The 21661-nt window shown below is 42.1% G+C and overlaps 1 protein-coding gene across 1 annotated transcript; it reads right to left on the reverse strand.

Annotated features, from left to right (window-relative positions):
- Window positions 1–694: 694 nt before the first annotated feature.
- Window positions 695–19792, reverse strand: LOC139666299 (NLR family CARD domain-containing protein 3-like). The gene is made up of 9 exons (XM_071545510.1): window positions 19519–19792; window positions 17130–17549; window positions 5975–7844; window positions 5694–5867; window positions 3724–3897; window positions 2958–3131; window positions 2780–2788; window positions 2709–2731; window positions 695–1236 (listed from the first exon to the last, which is right to left on the reverse strand). Exons 1-9 carry the CDS (start codon window positions 19790–19792, stop codon window positions 695–697), a joined length of 3660 nt encoding a protein of 1219 aa, XP_071401611.1.
- Window positions 19793–21661: the final 1869 nt, after the last annotated feature.

Genomic DNA, 21661 nt, shown 5'->3' on the forward strand with positions numbered 1-21661 from the left:
ACACACACACCCACACACACAGTGTGAGCGGAGTAGGCATGATGACAGATCTATAGATTTGTTTTTTCTTCATATTTCTACATGTTTAGAATGAATATGTGAACTTGAGTGTTGGCAAAGTAAATCAGCGATGACAGATAATATTTTTCTTCATTATGAGAAGTCATGACTCACAACAACAGAGAATTATATTGGTTTATTTTAGGACAATAATTACATTTTAAAATAAAAAACAAATTCATAACAAACCTCGTTTGAAAAGAAGATAAAACAATGTTTAACCTTAATAAAATCCTTAACCTTTAATAAAATACCAAATATAACAAAGACCCAAAAGAAATATATTTTAACCTGTCAATCATAAACAACAACTTGATTCTGTCTGGTTTCATATTTCATTCATTTCATTTTCTAAGTAAAACATTAATTCATTCATACATTCATTCCAGTACCCGAGTCGTGTTAAAACCCTGTTCAGTTTCCCTGAATATAGAAAACATTCTGCTGACAGTGACTGATTAATGTGTTCTTTACAGTAAAACTCATAAATCTATATGGAAATACAAATGTTTATATGCTCACATTAAGATAGAAGTGTGTGTATGTAAGTGTGTGTGTGCGATCCTGTACAGAGTGAACTATCATCTCAGCAGCTGTCTTTGGTCAGCAGTGTGAGTGTTTCTCTCTCCCTCCTCTATCTGAGAGACACTGAGGAACCAGACTCAGACCAGAACCCAAACCTAAACCTAAACCCAGGGTAGAGTGGTTCAGTGAATGTGGAGTGGAAGGTGTGGATGTGGATCAGTGTGTCAGAGAAAACTGTGTAGAAGGACAGAGAGCCAGCAGGCCAGTCCAGATACACTGCTACTCTGTCAGAGTCAGAGGAGAAGATGGAATGTATGACTGTTTCTCTGTTATTGTGACAGGCAGAGTAACTTTTATGAGAGCAGATCAGACTCCAGGACTTTTCATTCCCTCCAAGCCTGCAGTCATCACCCTCTCCTCTCCTACTGATTCCTCTGTAAGTCACTCCTATAGAAACATTTCCTTCCCTCTCGACCTCCCAGTAACAGCGACCAGTCAGACCATTTCTACACAGCAGCTGTTCCCAGCAGTCAAATCTCTCTGGGTGATCAGGATATCGCTGCCCCCAACTCACTGTCACCTTTCTGTTGTCTTCAGACAGGAAGAGGTATCTGTGTGCTGTGTTTGGGTCCAGTGTGAGTTCACAGGCATCTGATGAGAGAACAAGACACAATACAACAGCAGCTTCTCATCTAATAAACCTGTTATTGAACAGTTTATTTTTTGTGAATAATTATATATTCATTTATCTATTTAAATTACAAGAAGAGGCAACCAACCTCTGATGTGGCTTACATAAGGTTTAACAATTGATGAAATGATGAAAAGAGACTAATGATAATATTGAATGGGTTACAAATTAATAACTATGGTAAATACATAACAATAATTATAATATAGATACATACACATACATACATGCATACATACATACATAACTATAAATAAAGAGATAAATATTTCCCAACTTATTTAATAGGCTTAATGACCTAAAAGTAAGGTGGAATGAAATAAAATGTATTTTAAGTGTACTTGGTCATAAGACCTTGCTATGAGAAGAAGCACAAGTCAATGCAATGACAAGAAATATTTAAAAAAATCAAATCATGACTTTAGGCCAGAAGGCCTTAATGTGACAGAGCAGTGTTTCTGGTTCCAACCCAGTGGTTTCTTATTATGGTAGTAAGTATTAGGATGAGGTTTCCCCTTCATGTACGATTGGTCTTCATCAGTTTTAGCTCATTCAGACACATAAAGCCTCATCATGCTCAGTGTTTCTCTTCACTTTCACTTGTGATATAGTCTTAGTTTTTTTGACCACCTTTGAAATTTTCACCTCAGTATTTTCTTCTATCCTACTGATGCATGATTTAAAGCTGAATTTTTCTATTTCGACTTTAGGTCATTAAGTCACATTAAGGCCTATTTATTTGGACTTTGATGAGTTTTCAAAAATATTTCTTGTTAGTTCATAAACTTCTTTATTTCAGTCGACTTGGAATACATTTTATTTCATTCCACCTTTCTTTTAGGTCATTAAACCACATTAAGCTCAATCATTTCCATTCATTTTCCACTGGGGATCTTGTCATAGTGTTTTGACCATGTTACTGATTTATTTTTAACTTCAAACTTTCACCACAGTATCTCCTGCTGATTCATGATATATGATTTATGATTTGAAGATTTTTAAAAAATGTTTCCCTATTTTTTCTAGACATTCTTTTTGGGCTCTAGTGAAGTGTTAGTGTTAAGAGATTTTCATTTCGATATTAGCTCATTAAGCCATGTTAACCCTCTTTTTTGGCATTTCTTCACTATATTAATTCATTAAAAAAATTAATTTATATAAATTGTATTTTTTTTTTCATCATTGCTAGTTCTTATGGTGCTGTATACCTGGGGAAAAATCAAATTTTTTCATCAATGTTAAATATTTTTTTGCCTCGTTAAGCCGTTTTCACATGAAGCCTTTTAGAAAGTCCCACATGATGTCATCACCTTCATTCACAGTAGGATATGAATGAATGGACGTCACATACTGCTGTGTAAATGGACTTTCTATCTAAATAGTTGAATGTCTGTTGCTTTGTTTTCATGAATTAAACTAAATACACACTTACATTTCCTCACACCTGGTTTCAACCTCTGCACTCCACCATGGTCCACACTGGGGGAATAAATAAAGTCAGACCAGCAGATTCTCTTTGATGATGGAAACATGGACATTTAATAACCTTCAATACGAATGAGTTTCCATACAGCATCAGTCAGAACTCTGTTAGACATTAATCAATATTCCTCATCTTCTCAGTGTGACAGAGAAAATGTGTGTGACTCGCAGCCTTCTAGCAGACGTTGCCTCTCCATACCTGAGAGAGTCCAGTCTCCAGTGTGGATCCTCCAGTCCAGCAGAGAGCAGCTTCACTCCTGAGTCTCCTGGATGATTGTAGCTCAGGTCCAACACTCTCAGATGGGAGGGGTTGGAGCTCAGAGCTGAGGCCAGAGAAGCACAGCCTTCCTCTGTGAGCAGACAGCCTGACAGCCTGCACACACACACACACACACACACACACACACACACACACACACACACACAGTTAAGTTTTGAGTTTTCTTCCACTGATGTATAGTTTATTTACTGTTTATTACTGAGAATTAATTTTTCCTGTTTTTCTACACAAGTGTTTTCTGGAAAAGAGAGCCAAGTTCTCAGTGTAAACTTACTGTAAAACAAGATTCATGTTAGATAATCACTATCTGCTCGGATGTTAGGTGTGATAATGTGATTTAATTTTAGTAAAAACTGCAGTGGTCACCACTCCAAACTGTTGCTCCAGTGATCTGCTTTGTGCTTTCATTTGGCAGTTCTTGGATCAGTTTGCTGCAGAATCTTAGAAATCCTTTTTGGTATTTTAGGTCTCAACAACAGAGACAGCAAGGAGGGAAATAATGAAATATCCTGATAGAAAGCAGAAAACAGTTCATAGGGGGACAAAAAGTAGGGTGAAAGGTTGTTACCACAATCATAAGAGCAGAGAAAATCCTCCACAGGTTAGGAATCTATTCACTGATGTTACTCTGTAAGTAAAGCAGGATTTAAATGGTCATGTGTTGACCAGGTTGAGGAATCCTGACCTGAGAGACTCCAGTCTACAGTGTGGACTCTCCAGTCCAGCAGAGAGCAGCGTCACGCCCGAATCCCGCAGGTCGTTGTGACTCAGGTCCAGCTCTCTCAGACTAGAGGACTGGGAGCTGAGAACTGAGGCCAGAGCTTCACAGCTTCTCTCTGACAGCTGACAGCCACTCAGCCTGAAGGACAAGAAAAGATATGAAAATATTATTCTCTTATATTTTAATGTCAATGTTGTTTGTGATTTTTCTTTCAAATAATTACTGCTAATAATGTTGATTTGTGTTTCCCTTATCTAAAAGCAGAGTTCACAGTGTTCTTTGCATGGTGCTGTAGTTCATTGAACTGAGTGCAGCACTAACAATGCCAGAGATACTGGTTTGATTTCCACTGGGTTCACCCATGTTAAAACTGTATTCACACATGGTGCTGCAAGGTGATTTGGATCAATACATCCACCAAATGGTCTATGCTATGCTACAGGGCTGAACAATATTGACAAAAAAACTTTTCTTGTCATACATTTTTTAGAACTTTAAAATTGTTTAAATAAAAGTGATTTTATTAAAAAAAATAGATGCCAGTGTGCAGGATTTACTGAGTTTGAGTCTGATGAAAGGTTTTCACCAATACTGTGCTTGATTCATGGACCAAGATTACCCAAAATATCTTGTTCAGAAATCCATTTTGAAAGCTTCTCTCTCTTAATCTGAAAACCAAGCAATTTCTGGGAGTCTTTTGCTCCCTTCACATTTTTGCTCACTGTGGGCTCATTTCTCACTGCAATATACAATATACTATTGTATATATAATATATATACAAATGCTGCAAATATGGAATCAGCAGAATCTTGGCTAGATCCAACAAGACACTTTTTTTCCCCTTTTTTAAAGCATCTTGCTGGGATAAACGGTTTATTTTTTATGAAATGGTTATGAGGCGTATAATCAGGTGTTTTCTGATGAAAATTCAGCATTTGAAGCTTAGCTTTGGTTTATTCAACTGACGTTACCGAGAGCGGTACGAGAAGCATTCAAGGTCGCCTCGGAAAATGCAGTTCTCAAGAAAAATATGCTTTTTACAGAATTTTAATACCATAAATGGTTTAATTTTACCGATTTTTTTATATAGTACATGCACAAACGATCCCACCCACGAGCTTGTGGGATTTTTGCAACCTCTGCAATTTCAAAATTGCAGAAGTTCATATTGCATTTTGTTTTTTTCAGTTAATTGTTCAGCTCTACTATGTTATGCTTTACAGAAAGCCATTAAGAAGAATGGCAAGATATATGAAGCAGATTTAAAGTGTTTTAAAAGATGATAGTGAATTCCAAGTCCACGTCCCTCAGTAAAGCATTCTACAGTCTAGAGGCCCTGATGGCAAAAGTGTTTTCATCTTTAGTCTGGAGTTTAGACTGAGTGTCAGTCAGAAGGACCTGAAGATCTCAGCTTGCTCTCCAGCTCAGACAGAACTAATAGTTCTGCAGTGTAACTCAGGGCCAAAACTAGTCAAACTCAGTGAAATCTTAATATTAATTCTTCATCAGGAGGTACCCAGTGGAAATATGCTAAATCTGGGATATATGATCTCTGCTTCACACCGGTTAAAGTCCTAGCTGCTCTATTCTGAATAAGCTGGAGATGTGACAGTGAATCCTGACTGAGACAGGAAGAGAGAGGTACAGTAATATAAATTACATGAGATCAAAGCATGGAGGATCTCCTCTCAGTCCTCCAGGTTCATGGCTGTATGCATTTGGATCAGGACAAAACACATTCTGGAAAATCCAAACTTTATGTTCAGTGAAATTGAAAATGCCAATGTAAAATGGTTCTAGAGTCCTGATGTAAAACTTGCAGAGTCTCCCTTTGCAGATTCAAGAATACTGACCTGAGAGAGGTTTGAGAGCAGGGACCTTAGTTTGGAGAAATGTGTCAAATCAACTGAGAAAAACTGTGAATGGATCTTACTTGAGAGTTTCCAGTCTACAGTGTGGACTCCCCAGTCCAGCAGAGAGCAGCTTCACTCCTGAATCCTGCAGGTCATTGTTACTCAGGTCCAGCTCTCTCAGACTAGAGGACTGGGAGCTGAGAACTGAGGCCAGAGCTTCACAGCTTCTCTCTGACAGCTGACAGCCACTCAGCCTGAAGAAGAATGAGTGATGAAGACAAACAACAACTTTAAAATGTTCAATTTTGTACTCATGTCACATTTTAATAAAGTTAATATATCCAGTTATCTTGTCACCTACAGAGCTTTATTGGAGGCTTTGACCACTGGCAGCAGCCTCAGAAGAGCCTTCTCTGAAGCAGAGTATTTCTTCAGGTCAAACACATGCAGCTTCTCTTCTGATGACAGTAAGATGAAGGCCAGAGCCGACCACTGAGCAGGGGAGAGTCTGGTTCTGGAGAGACTTCCTGATCTCAGGTACTGTTGGATCTCCTCCACTAGAGAACGGTCATTCAGCTCATTCAGACAGTGGAACAGATTGATGCTTCTCTCTGGAGACGGATTCTCCCAGATCTTCTCCTTGATGTACTGGACTGTTTCCTGATTGGTCTCTGAACTACTTCGTGTCTGTTTCAGCAGGCCTCGTAGGAGAGTCTGATTGGTCTGCAGTGAAAGACCCAGGAGGAAGCGGAGGAACAAGTCCAGGTGTCCATTTGGACTCTGTAAGGCCTTGTCAACAGCAATCCTGTGGACCTTTGTTGCAGATGTTTTGCTGAAAAACATCTGCAGATTTTTTAATGTCAGTTGTGGCATGGACATTACATTCTTGTTGCTGTTGATAAGTGACAGGACCACATGAACAGCAGCCAGAAATTCCTGAATGCTCAGATGGACAAAGCAGAACATCTTGTCGTTGTCCTTGTCCTTCTTCCGCCCACGCTCCTCTTTAAAGATCTGTGTGAACACTCCTGAGTACACTGAGGCTTCACTGAAATCAATGCCACTCTGTTTTAGGTCTTTCTCATAGAAGATCAGATTGCCTTTCTCCAGCTGATGAAAAGCCAGTTGTGCAAGTGACTCAATGTACTTAATTCTGTTTTCTCTGATATACTTCTCTTTTGTCTGATCTATCTGAAACACCAGGAATTCTGTGTACATCTCAGTCAGGGTTTTGGGCAGGTCTTCTCTCTCACTGGTTTTCAACAGATCCTTCAGAACTGTAGCAGTGATCCAGCAGAAGACTGGGATGTGGCACATGATGTGGAGGCTTCGTGAAGTCTTGATGTGGGAGATGATTCTTCTGGCCTGCTTCTCATCTCTGAATCTCTTCCTGAAGTACTCCTCCTTCTGTGGGTCAGTGAAGCCTCTCACCTCTGTCACCATGTCAACAAAGTCTCCAGGGATCTGATTGGCTGCTGCAGGTCGTGTGGTTATCCAGAGGCGAGCAGAGGGAAGCAGTTTCCCCTTGATGAGGTTTGTCAGCAGTAATTCTACTCCAGTTGACTCTGTCACATCAATAGAACACTTTTCATTGGCAGTGAAGTCTAGTTGAAGGCGGCTCTCATCCAGACCGTCCAACACAAACAGGAGTTTGAATTTACTCTTGTCATAGTTTTTGTTTCCTGACGTCTGTAGTTCTGTGAAGATGCAATTAAGAGCCTCCTCCTTGATGTATTTGGTTTCCCAGATACATCTGTGAATTAGTTCTGCAAAACGAAACCTTTCTCCCTCCAGTAAATTCAGCTGGCGGAAGGTGAAGGGGAATATGAGATGCACATCTTGATTGGCTCTTCTTTCAGTCCAGTCCAGGATGAACTTGTGCACAAGGAACGTTTTGCCGATTCCTGCAATCCCATTGGTCAACACTGTTCTTATGGATCTGTGTTTTCCAGAAGGGTGTTTGAAGATGTTGCAGGGTTTAATTGTTTTCTCTGTTTCTGCTGGATTTCTTGATGCCATCTCAATCTGCCTGACCTCATGTTGGCTGTTGATGTGTATGTCACCCCCGTCTGTGATGTAGAGCTCTGTGTAGATATCATCCATAAGTTCCTGATCCTTCTTCTCTAACCATCCTTCTTGTGCACACTCAACCATGTCCTGGAGGTTAGATTGGAGCTTTTGTTGGTGCCATGTGATGACTCGTTGAGACTCTGTTGTTCTCACCAGCAAATCTGTGTAGAACAAAGTAACATCCATAAAAACTAAACTTCAACTACAAGCATTAGGCTCTTTTGTAGGTAGCAGCACTAACAGATGCTTGTGAGACAAATAAAAACTCATTTGAAGCCCAGTGCTTTTTTGCTAAAAGTTGGTGCTCTGAGAATAACAAACATGTTCTCACTGTCAACATCAATACATCCTTTCCTTTAAAATAACAAAAAAGGAAGGTAACGTTGTGAAGAGAAGCTTCCTGATGACATGCAGCCTTAGTGGAACAGACAGGTTGTGATACCAGGCAGAGCAGACAATGGATAGTATTCTAGTATTCAGATATTTCATTACAAGTAGTCACCTAATTAACTATGGGTTGCTTTCATTCACAACATTTTTAACTCTATTTCCAGAGAAAAGTTTTGATGAGGACACATGCTCTTTGACCCCAGCTTCACAATCACACATTTACATGTTTACACCTGTCAGCTGCCCAGTACAACCACAGTCCATACTGAGCAGCTCTACTGGAGCAGCTGGGGGTTCAGTGCCTTGCTCAAGGGCATTGTGACAATAGTTGTTAAAGGAAGTGGAGAGAGTTACTGATTCACTTTCTCATGCAAGATCTTCTAGTTCAAGGATTTGAACAGCTGACCCTCAGGTCACAAGCCCCATTCTGCACCTGTTACTCACATGAATCAGTACTTCAGGAGCCGTATTCACAAAGCTTCCTAGTGCTAAGAGTTGGTCCTAATGGTGAAAATCTAAGAGAATTCTGAGAATTATTATTCTTAGAATTAAAATAAGATTAAATCCTAGTAAAGATAAAAGCTATTCAAGAAGCACCTTAGCCCTTGAGAGAGCTCCTAAGGTGAAAGACTGTTCAGAGTAGAGAGGAGGACTTTTAGCAGCTGAGGAGTTTCTTAAGCAGAGGAGAAAATGGCTGAAAGACACAGAGGAGGATAAATGTTCTTCAAAGACTGAATGACAGTGAGTTAATAAGCTACAGGTTAGATCCTGCAGGATGATGTTTGTTGCTGATCTCATTAGAGATGCGCTCACATCTCCCACTCAACAAAGTAACACTATTACACCATTAATGCTATTATTATTATGAAAGTGATCACAACAATAAGATATCTGGTAACAAGCAAAATGCAACAGTGCAGCAGTGATGATTTTGGTCTACAACCCTCCATCAGCAGAATAATCACACAAACAGTTACAGCTCTTTGCAGCCTCATGTTGTGATGCAGTTTATTTCATTCCCATTGGACGTGCGTAACTTGCCAGCCAACAAAACTGCATTTATAGATGTAGCAGGCTTCCCCGGTGTTCACTGATGGGACAGACGTCCACATCATCGACAGTCTACTCTTGTTCAACAACCCTATTCATATAGGCTTGACAATATAGTCCATAAATCATCAATACTAACACTACTAAGTCTTGAGCCATTTTCACCAAATCTTAACATCGAACTGGTAAAGTCATAATAACATTACTGCATCCACCCAAATAAAGACATCACACAACTGTGAGGACTGTGCAAGTATTAAAAAGTTAGGCTACATTTTGTCAAAATGATTAGGTTGCTCTAACTATTGATTAATCAGGTGTGATTCCTTGTGTGCATTCTGAATGACTAAAAGAGGCATGTTGAGATTTTTCCTGATGGACCAGTGATAGCGTCTAAAAGAGAGCATCATACCTAGCAACAGAGTTGTAGTGCCGGGAAGTTTGAATCTTTTTGTTGATTCGTTCATGTAGAGTACACCTTGATGAATCGAACTTTCGCGTTTTTCAGGTTTTTTTTGTTGTAATATGGCTTGAGACAAATTACAAGATTAGTTACACCAAAAGGATAAACAAGTAACCAGCTTGAAACTGCAACAGCTTATATCTGCAGTATCTGCAAGCTGTCCAAGACCAGCAGCATCTCAAGCGTTTGATACTGCTGCCCCATCGAGTCGAGTTTTCAGCATACACACATTGAATCATACAACAAAGCAGTATCCAAGTACGGCAAGCCCCGAGGGGAAAGACACAAGTCGGCACATGACACAAAACTATACAACCGCTCAGTACTAGAACATACAGTTGTCATACTAACACAAACAATACTGTTTGTTTTTTCAGTGAGAAGACGTCTATCAACTTATCATCCCTACAAAAAAACAGTAGTTCTTTTGTGGTAAAGTACCGCAGGCACAGTGTGATCTGCAGGCTGTCGGTGACGAGCAGCAACTCCAGCATTCAGTATCCTGCCATGTAGGGTTGCACGCTATACCGGTACCAACGGTGTATCGCGGTGCCAAAACGTCACGATGCCTACTATACCATATGCTTTATACAACGCTACTACCGTGGAATACGCTACTACCGCAGAATACGGCACCAGCGGGACAATGTTTTACCTCTGTTCCCAAATTCACTGGTTTCTGCAGTCACAATATTATATTGACGTTAGTGCACCCTCTCGTGGAAGCAACTAGTAGTGTGACGTGTGTGTGTGCGTGTGCGTGTGCATGTGCGTGTGCGCACGAGCTATTCTTGTTCTCATCAGCATCGTCATCATGGCAGAAGCGTTCCCTAGCCTTAGCTCCGCACCATCAACTTTAATATTACTTAAGAAGCCTAATGCTAAAAGTTTGACAGGCAAAATGAGACAACACATCTAATCTGCTGAAACATCTCCAATGTCATCACCCAGACCTTGCACTGGAATTGCAAAGAGCTAATGAGGTTAGCTAGCAGTTTTCTTGCCATTAAAAATGAATGAATACACTTCTTAAAGCGTGTGCTGTTGCTAGCTAACGTTAGCTAGCTAACGGAGTGCCTGTCATCAGCTATAAGGAAATGCTTGCTAGCGTTAATGTTGTATGTCGGGTTACCATAACATTAGTCGCTGACCCTCACTGAGCTGCTGTCGGCTCCTCGTTATCGTTAGGTTGCATTGAGTTACATTATGATGTGTTCAAGCTCCAGTAAAAATGAGTATTGGGCGAAGGTAAATTATAACGTTATCATGATGTGTTCAAATGTAATCTTGTAAAATGTAGTTTTTGGCGAGAAACTTGAATAAATACAGTTGTTTGAAGGAGAAATTTGTTGATGTTTTCACAGCAATATAAAATAATAGATATTAGAGAGGGAATTATGACCTGTTTAACTTCCTAACACTAGTTCTAAGCAGCTTATAATACATAGGGTTAGAACTACATGCCAAGATTTTTTTTAATCAAAGCAAATATTTAAATAAAAATATAATAATTTATTTACAGAACAAGCTTGGATCTAGGACAGCAGTCGGTCAGTAAGTGTTTAGAATCTTTGTTTCTGGGTTAGATTTGGACTTAGGCTGTTGTCAGGCTTTGTTGTGGCTGAGCATTTCCTGGTTTCACTCTCTGAGTTTCGATAGGTGGGTCAGCTGACGCGGGTCACGCCCTCTATCTGTTGCTTTGTTGTGGAAATCTGAAAGGGGCGGGTTCAGCCCTGCTAACGAGCCGTGAATGGGCACAGCTGTGGCATTTCGTGGTATTTAAACAAGTAAGCTGTGCTGTAGCGTCAGCGGAAGCGTCAGCCCTTGTATGAAGACCTAATTGGGTAAAGACCTCCGAGTCTACCTGTGCGAGTCCACTGAGCAAGGACACAGAGCTACTCTTATTTTACTCTCTTGGCCTCCCTTCGCACTCACCATGTGCTATCAATATATCCCTGTCATCCACGGCAACCGAAAAAAAACGCATCTGTCATAAAAAACAGCGCAATCCTGAGAATCACTACTCTCTCAGAAAAGCCTCAGCTACTTCCTCCGCTTTTTCCTTTGGCTTATGGAATTGTCAGTCCGCTGTAAATAAAACAGAATTTATCCAAGCACTTGCAAACCTATCTGACATTCAGGTACTAGCCCTGACCGAAACCTGGATCCGTCCAGAGAACACAGCCATACCAGCTGCGCTTTCAGCTGACTCCACTTTCTCCCACACACCCTGTTCCGTCATTTCCAAAGACTGGAAATTCACTAAGCTTTCTCCTCTAAGCAATAACTCATCCTTTGAATACCATGCAATCATGGTTACCGCCCCTGTCAAACTATTTGTGGTTATCATATATCGCCCACCAGGGCTACTGGGGAACTTTGTTGTTGAACTGGACATGCTACTTTCAGCCATTCCTGAAGATGGCATCCCACTGATTGTCATGGGGGACATGAATATCTATCTTGACAAACCCCAAGCGGCTGACTTCCTTTCACTACTGTCCTCATTTGACCTCAAACTGGTCTCCACCGCTCCCACACACAAAGCGGGCAATACACTTGATCTGATTGTGACTTGAAACTGTTCCACGGCAAGTCTGACTGTCACCCCCTTACATCTGTCAGACCACTTCTTTGTTCAATTCATGGTTTCCTTGCCGGAACATCCTCACGTTCCGCCGCAAATGGTCTCCTTCAGACGGAACCTCCGGTCCCTCACACCGGCTCGGCTCTCCGATGAGGTCTCGGCTACCATGCCCCCTCATAAAGAGTGCTCCTCACTCCATGTCAATGAGGCTACTGACACACTCTGCTCCTCACTAGCCATCTCTCTAGACAATCTCTGCCCACTCTCATCCAAACCTGCTCGTAAAACCCCCACTAGCCCATGGCTCACCGGTGTCATCAGAGAGCAACGGGCGGGGCTCAGAGCAGCTGAGAGAAAATGCCGCAAATCTAGTGATCCCACTGACCTCACTGACTATCAAACTCTCTTATCGGCATTCTCCTCCCAACTAAAAAGTGCCAAGACCACTTACTACCAGGAGAAAATCAGCAGTTCCAAGGACGCTTGGAAATTATTTTCAGCTTTTAATTCACTCCTCAAACCTCCACCACCTCCACCCTCAAGTTTGCTCACGGCTGACCTCTTTGCATCCTTCTTTACTGATAAAGTTTCTACCATCAGTAATCAGTTCTCTGAGCCTGACCAACTCAGTATGCTGCCACCAGCTAACAGGACCTCACTCCTGTCTTTTTCCCATCTCACTGAGGAGCAAGTCTCCAAACTTCTGCTTCACTCTCGTCCCACTACCTTTCCGTTGGACCCCATACCCTCCAACCTCCTGCAGGCCATCTTGCCCACACTTATCCCTGCAGTCATGCACATCATCAACTCCTCACTTACAACGGGTGTGTTCCCCACTGCTTTTAAGCAAGCGCGGGTTAGCCCGCTGCTAAAGAAACCTACACTCAGCCCATCTCAGGTTGATAATTACAGGCCGGTTTCACTACTCACCTTCCTTTCCAAAACACTTGAGCGTGCGGTCTTTAATCAAGTTTCTGAATTCCTTTCTGAGAACCGCCTGTATGATCCTAACCAGTCTGGCTTCAAACGCGGACACTCTACCGAGACTGCGCTCTTGTCTGTAGTGGAAACACTGCGATCAGCTAGAGCTGCCGGTCAGTCCTCTGTCCTACTGCTACTTGACCTATCGGCCGCCTTTGACACGGTTAACCACCAAATCCTCCTCTCCACACTCACTGAGCTTGGCTTCTCAGGATCTGCTCTCTGCTGGTTTGAGTCCTACCTCTCAGGGAGATCCTTTAGAGTGTCTTGGAGAGGGGAAGTGTCTAAATCCCACTGCTTGTCCACAGGGGTACCTCAAGGGTCAGTGCTTGGACCCCTTCTCTTTTCAATATACACCATCTCACTGGGTGCAGTGATCCGCTCACATGGCTTCTCATACCATTCATATGCTGACGATACCCAGCTCCTCCTATCGTTCCCGCCAGACGACCCCACAGTCTCGGCGCGGATATCGGCATGCCTCGCCGATATCTCGGCTTGGATGAAGGAACACCACCTTCAGCTTAACTTGTCAAAGACTGAGCTCCTTGTCATCCCAGCCAGTCCCTCTGTACAACAGCAGATCAGTATCCAGCTCGAATCAACTCAGCTCATGCCCACAAAGTCTGCCAGAAACTTGGGTGTCATGATTGATGACCAACTAACCTTCAAGGAGCATGTGGCTTCTGTTGCTCGGTCATGCCGATTTGCTCTGTACAATATCAGGAAGATCAGACCCTACCTGTCTGTTTTGTAGGCGAGCATCAAGGACTTGAACTTGATGCGGGCAGCAACTGGGAGCCAGTGGAGGGATATGAATAGCGCAGTGACATGTGCTCTTTTTCTCTTCTTCAACCAGCCCAAAAGAGCACATGTCACTGCGCTATTCATATCCCTCCACTGGCTCCCAGTTGCTGCCCGCATCAAGTTCAAGTCCTTGATGCTCGCCTACAAAACAATAACCAAAACGGCTGCGACCTACCTGAACTCCCTCATTCAGGTCTATGCTCCCTCCCGCTCACTACGCTCTGCCAAGGAGCGGCGCCTGATGCTGCCACCACAGCAAGGCCCTAAGTCTCTAGCTAGACTCTTCTCTTCTGTGGTTCCCCGGTGGTGGAATGAGTTACCAAACTCCATTCGATCCGCAGAGTCCCTCTCAAACCTTAAGAAAAGGCTAAAGACCCAGCTCTTTAGCAAATACCTTCTCACCTAATGGCCCGGGTAACCAAACAAAAAAACATAAACAAATTCCCTCTATGCACTCTATGCATTGCCTCATAGCACTGCCTTGTAGCACTGCCTCATAGCACCTATGTCCTGTTGGACCAGAACTTAGCTTTATAGCAGTTACTCTTGTTGTTCTCTCCTAACTAGAACCTTGCTTGTGTTGTATGAAAATCTCATGTGTAAGTCGCTTTGGATAAAAGCGTCTGCCAAATGTGAAATTGTAATTGTAATTGTAATTTCCTAATCATTTGAATTGTGTGTTTTTATGCAAATAACTATAGATGACAATAACAAAGTAAAAGGATAACATTTAGAATTTTGGACGCTTTACACTGGCTAACACTGTATGTATGTATGTATGTTATGTATGTTAAACACTTGTTTTGCTCCCACTAAGTCCCTAATACCTGTTATTGTAAAAAAATAGATTTCTCTGCGGTATCGCGATACTACCCGGTATCATGATACTTTGGCTGGTATAGTATAGCAGGGTAAAATATTAGTATCGTGACAACCCTACTGCCATGTCAAGTCGAGATCCAGTATCCAGTATGCAGGTTACGTATGTACTGAAACTCGAGAACCCGAATGAACGGCTCGCTCAATGAGGAAGTAGTACTACATTGTTGAGCGAGCCGCTCATACGGGTCCTGGAGTTTCAGTACATACATATGTGGAAGTAGTGTCGAACGCTCGAGATGCTGCTTGTCTCGGACAGCTTGCAGATTGTGATTTGAAAGTGAAACTAGAAAACCTGAATGAACGGCTCGCTACTACTTTGCCAAATAGCAGGTTTGAAAGTGCGATGTCTTTGTTTGTTAAGGTACATGGCGATCATTCAATCGTTTAATGAGCTTTGATGGAAACTCAAAGTGGGAGGAACCAGTACGTACCACTACAGACTCGGTATGTTTCGAGCTCAGAATGATTAGTTGAAAATGATTTGTTTGTTCTTTTTTGACCAGCACTACAGAGTCGACCACACCTCCTCACTAAGATAAAAGTTCTTGTCCATTCCTCGCTCAGAGTTGCTCTGAGAACTTTCCTAAATCACTCCTAAGATAGAACTCCTTGCTAGGAAGTTTTAGGCGAAGTTAAGACTCTGAGAGGATTCTCACAATGTTTGTGAATACGGCTCCAGGAGCTGTGACATCAAGTAAAGGAAACATATTAACTAAATCCTTCATCATTTTAACAGCCACACTAAATGGGCAGTGACAAGACCAACATGGCAGCCAGGACGAGCCAGAGAATAGCTTTACCTTCAGTCTGACTGCTGTCAGTGGGAAGGTGAGGAGGAGGAGCAGACTGTGATTGAATGGAGGAAGATCCTCTGTTCTCTGAAGTTTCCGCAACATCACTGACATCCACTAAGAGAGTGAGAGAGAGAGAGAGAGAGAGAGAGAGAGAGAATTTGATTTTTAACAGCTCTTTATTAAAAACAATTTTGCAAGTTATATAAAAAAAGAAAGATTTCATACATTCATTGGTCAGTCACAATAAAATAATCAACTTCCAAGAGTACAAGCCTTTCTTCAGTTCAGTTCATCTCTACAGATAAGCTCCTCCCCCTCAACAGAGCACAGCGCACCTCCATAACACCAGATATATGTGAACTTGTCCAGATCCTTCATAGCTCTGTAATAATTAAAATCAACCCTCACTCTGGCCTTTAGCATTCTGATGAACAAATCTTCTACATCAAAGTCTAAAGATTGTTCAAATGTATTTTTCCGACTCACATAAATAGCCATTTTTGCCTGTCCTAAGATGAAATTTAAGAGTTGGCATTTATCCCTTGAGTTCTGACTATATTTACAACCAAGAATAAAAGACTGTTTAGAAAAAACCTCTCCAAACAACCTAAACATCCTCTCTAAAAGAAGGAACAGAGGTTATTCAGAAAAGCAATGGAACTGGATAGGGACAGTTGTCTTTGACATTAGGGTTTAAAACAGAGATAAAAGCATTGACCGCCACTATGCCATGCAGGATCCTCCACTGCAGATCACCATGTTGTTTTGTTAACGGTGGTTTGATGCCCTCCACACTGGTCTCACCTCATCTTTCAAGCTCAGGTGAGCTCTCCAAGGTGTGTCAGTTCCACCATTCAGTTTTGTTTATTCAACATTTTCACCATTGTTTTACCTTTTAAATCACTTAAGTCTGTATCAACTGCATCCCCCATTTCTAAAAAAGGACCCACACAATCTTTAAAATCAGGAGCAATTGTCAGTGATGGAAAAGGATCTTGACTGTCAGGATGGATCAAACTACAGTATGCTGCTAACAAAAAACATTCCTTCTCTGTAAGCTGACATGTTGTCAAGCAGCTGACTAATGAGCCAGGTGGATCTCACTCCCAAGTGAGACGCTAGTGCAGCAGCACTGTCCAGGTTCGGCCAAGTCCACTACGTCACCCAGTGTGACGATTTTCACCATGCAGAACAATTTTAAGACTGTGGGCCCAACCCCACATGTTGTGACCAAATGTCCTCCATACACCGCTGGTTCCTGTAGAAGCCAGTGCAGAGTCAGACCACTCCGGTCTGTCCTTCTTGAACATACTCCACACTCAACAGTCCACGATAAAAAGCAGGTAGTCCAGTGAAGTTAGAGTTTTTAAGGTCCATTAAAAACAGCAACATGTTTAGTCCCAGTCCGCCAAACCGCTGCAGTATAGCACAAGCTATTGGTCTCAACATGAAAGACCTAGTTCATCACTTCTCTCAGTCTAGTGGCCAACACCTGAGAGGATCTCATAATCGGTGCAGAGCAGAAACACCGGCCTCCAGGTCTTTATCTGCTGCAAGTCTCCTTTCTTAGGCAGGAGAGTAAGGACAGCTCTCCTGCAACTCAGTGGCAAGCGCCCTTTAGTCAAACTGTCTCTCAGAATAGACAACAAGTCTTCACCGATCTCCCACCAGAAAGACTTGTAAACATCTACAGGTAGACCATCAACACCTGGCGCCTTGCCACTCTCCAGACTTTGCACAGCAGCGCACAGTTCATCAGGAGACAGTTGTGACTCGAGCTCTGCATTAGAGTCCTCGTCAGTCTTTGGTAGACCATCATAGAATGCTTGTGCGCACTCTGGATCCTCTTTATGCTCGTTCTTGTAGAGATCACCATAAAACTCTGCTGCATACTTGCGAATCTCAGAAGACTCTGATAGCAACAGAGCAGTGTTCGAACACAGTGAATGCATGACTTTTCTTTGGCCATTCTTGCGCTCTAGACTAAAGAAAAAGTGAGATGAGGCATCCATTTGTGTGGCATTCAAAAACTGTGAGCGTACCAGCGCCCCCTGTGCTTTAATACCCAGCAGGTTTTTAGATTTGAGAGCCTCAATATGGCCTCGATCTCCTGTGGACTCTGCTGAACCCATTGGACTTCAATCTCTAGATCTCTCACAGATCGAGAAGGTACTTGCACAGATCTAAGTCCTTTGTGACATTGCGAGTGTACTGCTGACAAAACTGCTTTATCTGATACTTCCCAATATCCCACCATTGTTGTAAAGAACTAAAATCAGCCTTTCTATTTCTGTACTGATTCCAAAAAAACGTAAAAGCCTCTCGAAAATTATTATCTTTTAGTTTAACAGTCTTTATAAAAACAGAGCACTGAACAAGGAAATGATCAGAAAAACCAACTGGGTTCAAATTACATCCTTTAAAGACACTTAAGTGATGTTTAAAACAATAAAAGCTATCAAGCCTGGCCACAGAGAGCACATTATCCTTTTAGTGTGTCCAGGTATACTGCCTCTGGTTTCTGTGAAAACTTCTCCACACATCGCTCAGTTCATTTGATTTAACTAAATGTCTGAGCTGACTCCGTGAAGCAGGATGTGGTTCCTGATGGTTCCTGTCTAATTTAGCATTTTCTGTACAATTAAAATCACCTCCCAGAAATGTATTACATAGCGCATCAAGAAAACACATTCTCTCAACACCAAGACTGGAGCATAAACATTTATAAAAAACATTCTGACATTCTAATATTGTGCTTTGATTTTCAGTAATTGACCTGCAACTATTTCTTCTACATCATAAGAATCTGGCATAAAATCTTTGAGAACAAAATCCCAACAAGCCGGATTAGCTTGGCTTTACCTTGCTGGAAGAGTTTCTCCACCGTCTCCCTGTTCACTTTCTCAGCCTGTTTTATCTGTTTTTTCACTTCTGATCTGCTGTTATTCTGCATTCAGACAGTAGATGTGTGAAGAGAGGCAGGCTGCCATTTGAGTGTCTGTGTTTATTTTGTGTTTTATGTTATGCAAATGTCAGGAAAACAGCAAAAAGGCAAGTCTCATTGTGTTGTGATTGTATTACACTTTATACTTTTAAGAGTATGTATGGGTATAATTTGACCTTTCTACATCTAGTGAGGGTATGGAGTCTGATAGCTCAGACAGCATAGTGTATCAGACTGAGACTGTGTCCCTCCCTCACCACACCACTATTATCGTTCAGTCAAAACTTCATCAGAATAATCATATTTATATTGACTCATCTGGTAGCAGCATTGATTCAGCTAAAGTCTATAATGTGTTATTTCCAATCACTACAGTTTCCCTTCCCTGATGCCTCCCATGTTGTTCTTTTCTGCCCCCTGGAATAAATCAGATCAGCCTTCCATCGCAGCACTGGTGGTAACTAACGAGACGGCAGAGCGTGTTGAGGAATACAAATACCTCAGCACCACCATCCATCACAAACTCATCTTCAAGAGAAATACCCAAAACATCCAAGCATCAACACAAACCACCTCCACAAGACTGTGAGGATCTGCATTAATATCAAGGAACCGTTAACCAGCATCAACAAGGAAGGAGTCACATTTACCTTTGGACATCACACACACACACACACACACACACACACACACACACACACACACACTGCACAACCAAAACAGTCCCCTCCCCTCAGGATGCAGGTACAGGGAACTAACACTAAGGACTAAACCAGCCGTGTCTAGCTTTGTGCCTTTCAACAACCAGCTAATAACTCTGAGGCTAGTGTGGCTGCTTAGCAGGTGTCTTTACCTCTTGACTATGAATTAGAAATGTATGAGTCATCTGTGTCATTTCTGTTTTTCACATTTATATTTTTATCTCCCCATGACTTACCTTTGGGTCCTGAGCTGCTGTTTGACAAACTCTGCACTAGATCATTCCTGTTGATCTTCATTAAAACCTTCTTGGTCACCTCCAGAGACTGTTGGTTGTAGGTCTGCACCATCTGATCCACTGTGTCCTGCCTGTCTGCATTCTCCAGCTGTCTCTTTTTGATGGCTGGGAAACCTTCGAGGATGTCATCCTGCAGCAGGAACCATTTGAAGCTCTTGAGCTCGTCATCTCTCAAATCCTCCAGTGTTTCCAAGAGCCTCTCTTTAAATGTCATCGCCTCTGCTCCCTGGTAAAATCGAAGGATATTTTCAATTCAATTCAAAGCACATTCATGCAATTTCCTCACCAGGATTATTAAAAATGTATCTCATCCCATCCTACTAATACCAGTGTTTAAGACATGCGGGTCTTTTAACAACTATTTCTAGCAACTTTTCCCTCAAGTAGCTTCAAAGTTAGAAAATAAATTATATTATATTGAGTGAAATATTCAAACCCAAGGTGCCGTATTTTATGGCTGCACCATTACGTCAAATGGAAAAAAATCTAGATGATCGTGCACCATTTTATACACATTTCTCTGTAATTCAGCATAACATATTTAGTATCTTTGAAACCCTTGGGATCTTGAGTAGAATTTAAAATAAAGTTCTGTGGGTTTGAACAAAGCTTGGCTGCAAAACATGTTGTAGTAATGATGGTCCCACATGCAATGATGCCCCCCCCCCCCCCCCCCCAACAGAAACCATGGACTTCTTCCACACCAGAGAGCAGCTCAATACCACCCCTCCTCAAAGGTCAAAGGTCTTCACGTGTCATGGAGACCTTTGACAGACCTCAGCAGCACCTCAGGCTCCTGGTGGGCAGCTCCCTGGACCCCTGCAGTTTGTGTACCAGGCCCACATTGGAGTGGAGGAGCCATCGTCTCCCTGCTCCACAGGGCCTATTCTCACCTGGAGAGGCCAGGAGGCGCCATGAGAATCATGTTGTTTGACTTCTCCAGTGCCTTCAACACTATCCGGCCTCCTGCTCGAGGAGAAGCTCTCTAGATGCAGGTAGACCACAACCTCATGCCCTGGAAGATGACCTCACCGGCAGGCCACAGCGCGTCTGGCTGCAGGGCCATCTGACGAGGTGATGGGGAACACCGGCGCACCCCAAGGAACTGTACTGTCACCATTTCACCCTCTACACCTGAGACTTCTGTTTTAACTCCAGAACGGGCTACCTACAGAAGCTCTCTGACGACTCCTCCATTGTCGGCTGCATCATGGAGGACAATGAGGAGGAATACAGAGAGCTGGTGGAGAACAACAACCACCTTCATCTCAACATCAGGAAGACCAAGGAGCTGGTGGCGGACTTTATGAGGAGCAGAAAGCCTCCAACCTGTCACCATCCAGGGGGAGGAGGTAGAGATGGAGGTAAAGAACTGTTATTGGTTCCAAGGAGTGCAGCTCAACAACAGACTGGACCTGCATTAAACTTAAAAACCTTGACTACTTAACTTAAACTTAAAACTTTATGATCCATGTTGCACATGTTATGCACCTCTGGACTTTATCCTTGAACCATCCTTGAGTCCATTTATTGCACAGAATATTTTATTATATCATTTATTGTTTATATTTATATAGTGTTACCTTTCTTATACCTTTCTTGTATTATATTACCTTTCCTGTACTTCCTTGCCATTGTTCCACCAATCACTGCTTCCCCTAGAGCAGTGATTCTCAACCTTTTTCATATCAAGGACCCCTAGTTTAGTCCACATTAGAGCCACGGACCCCTTTTTGATGAGATTTTGTCTCTCGGACCCAAATCTGAGAATATTTTTACTGTTAAATATGATATTGTCCAGAATTCCATGACTATCTGTATTGTAGGTAGAGAGATAACAGAGAAACTAGGATCAAAATAGCCATTCTTCTGCATTCTCTAACTTCTTGTAAATGAAATAATGCTGAAGTTTAACAATTCATCAATTTGCTGGGGACCCGTGGAACTCCTGGTGGTTCCCGGACCCCACATTGAGAACCACTGCCCTACAGGATCAATAAAGTGCAATCCTAATCTAAATCTTAATCTTTCCAGTCTCCTGCTGCCAGTTACTGGAATGGGTATCAAAAACATCTTAAAGTCC

The sequence above is a fragment of the Centroberyx affinis genome, unplaced genomic scaffold (assembly GCF_046629955.1).
Source record: "Centroberyx affinis isolate AG114_WGS23_722 - 3 ecotype Tasmania unplaced genomic scaffold, CSIRO-AGI_Caff_v1 ptg000023l_1, whole genome shotgun sequence".
Taxonomy (NCBI): domain Eukaryota; kingdom Metazoa; phylum Chordata; class Actinopteri; order Beryciformes; family Berycidae; genus Centroberyx; species Centroberyx affinis.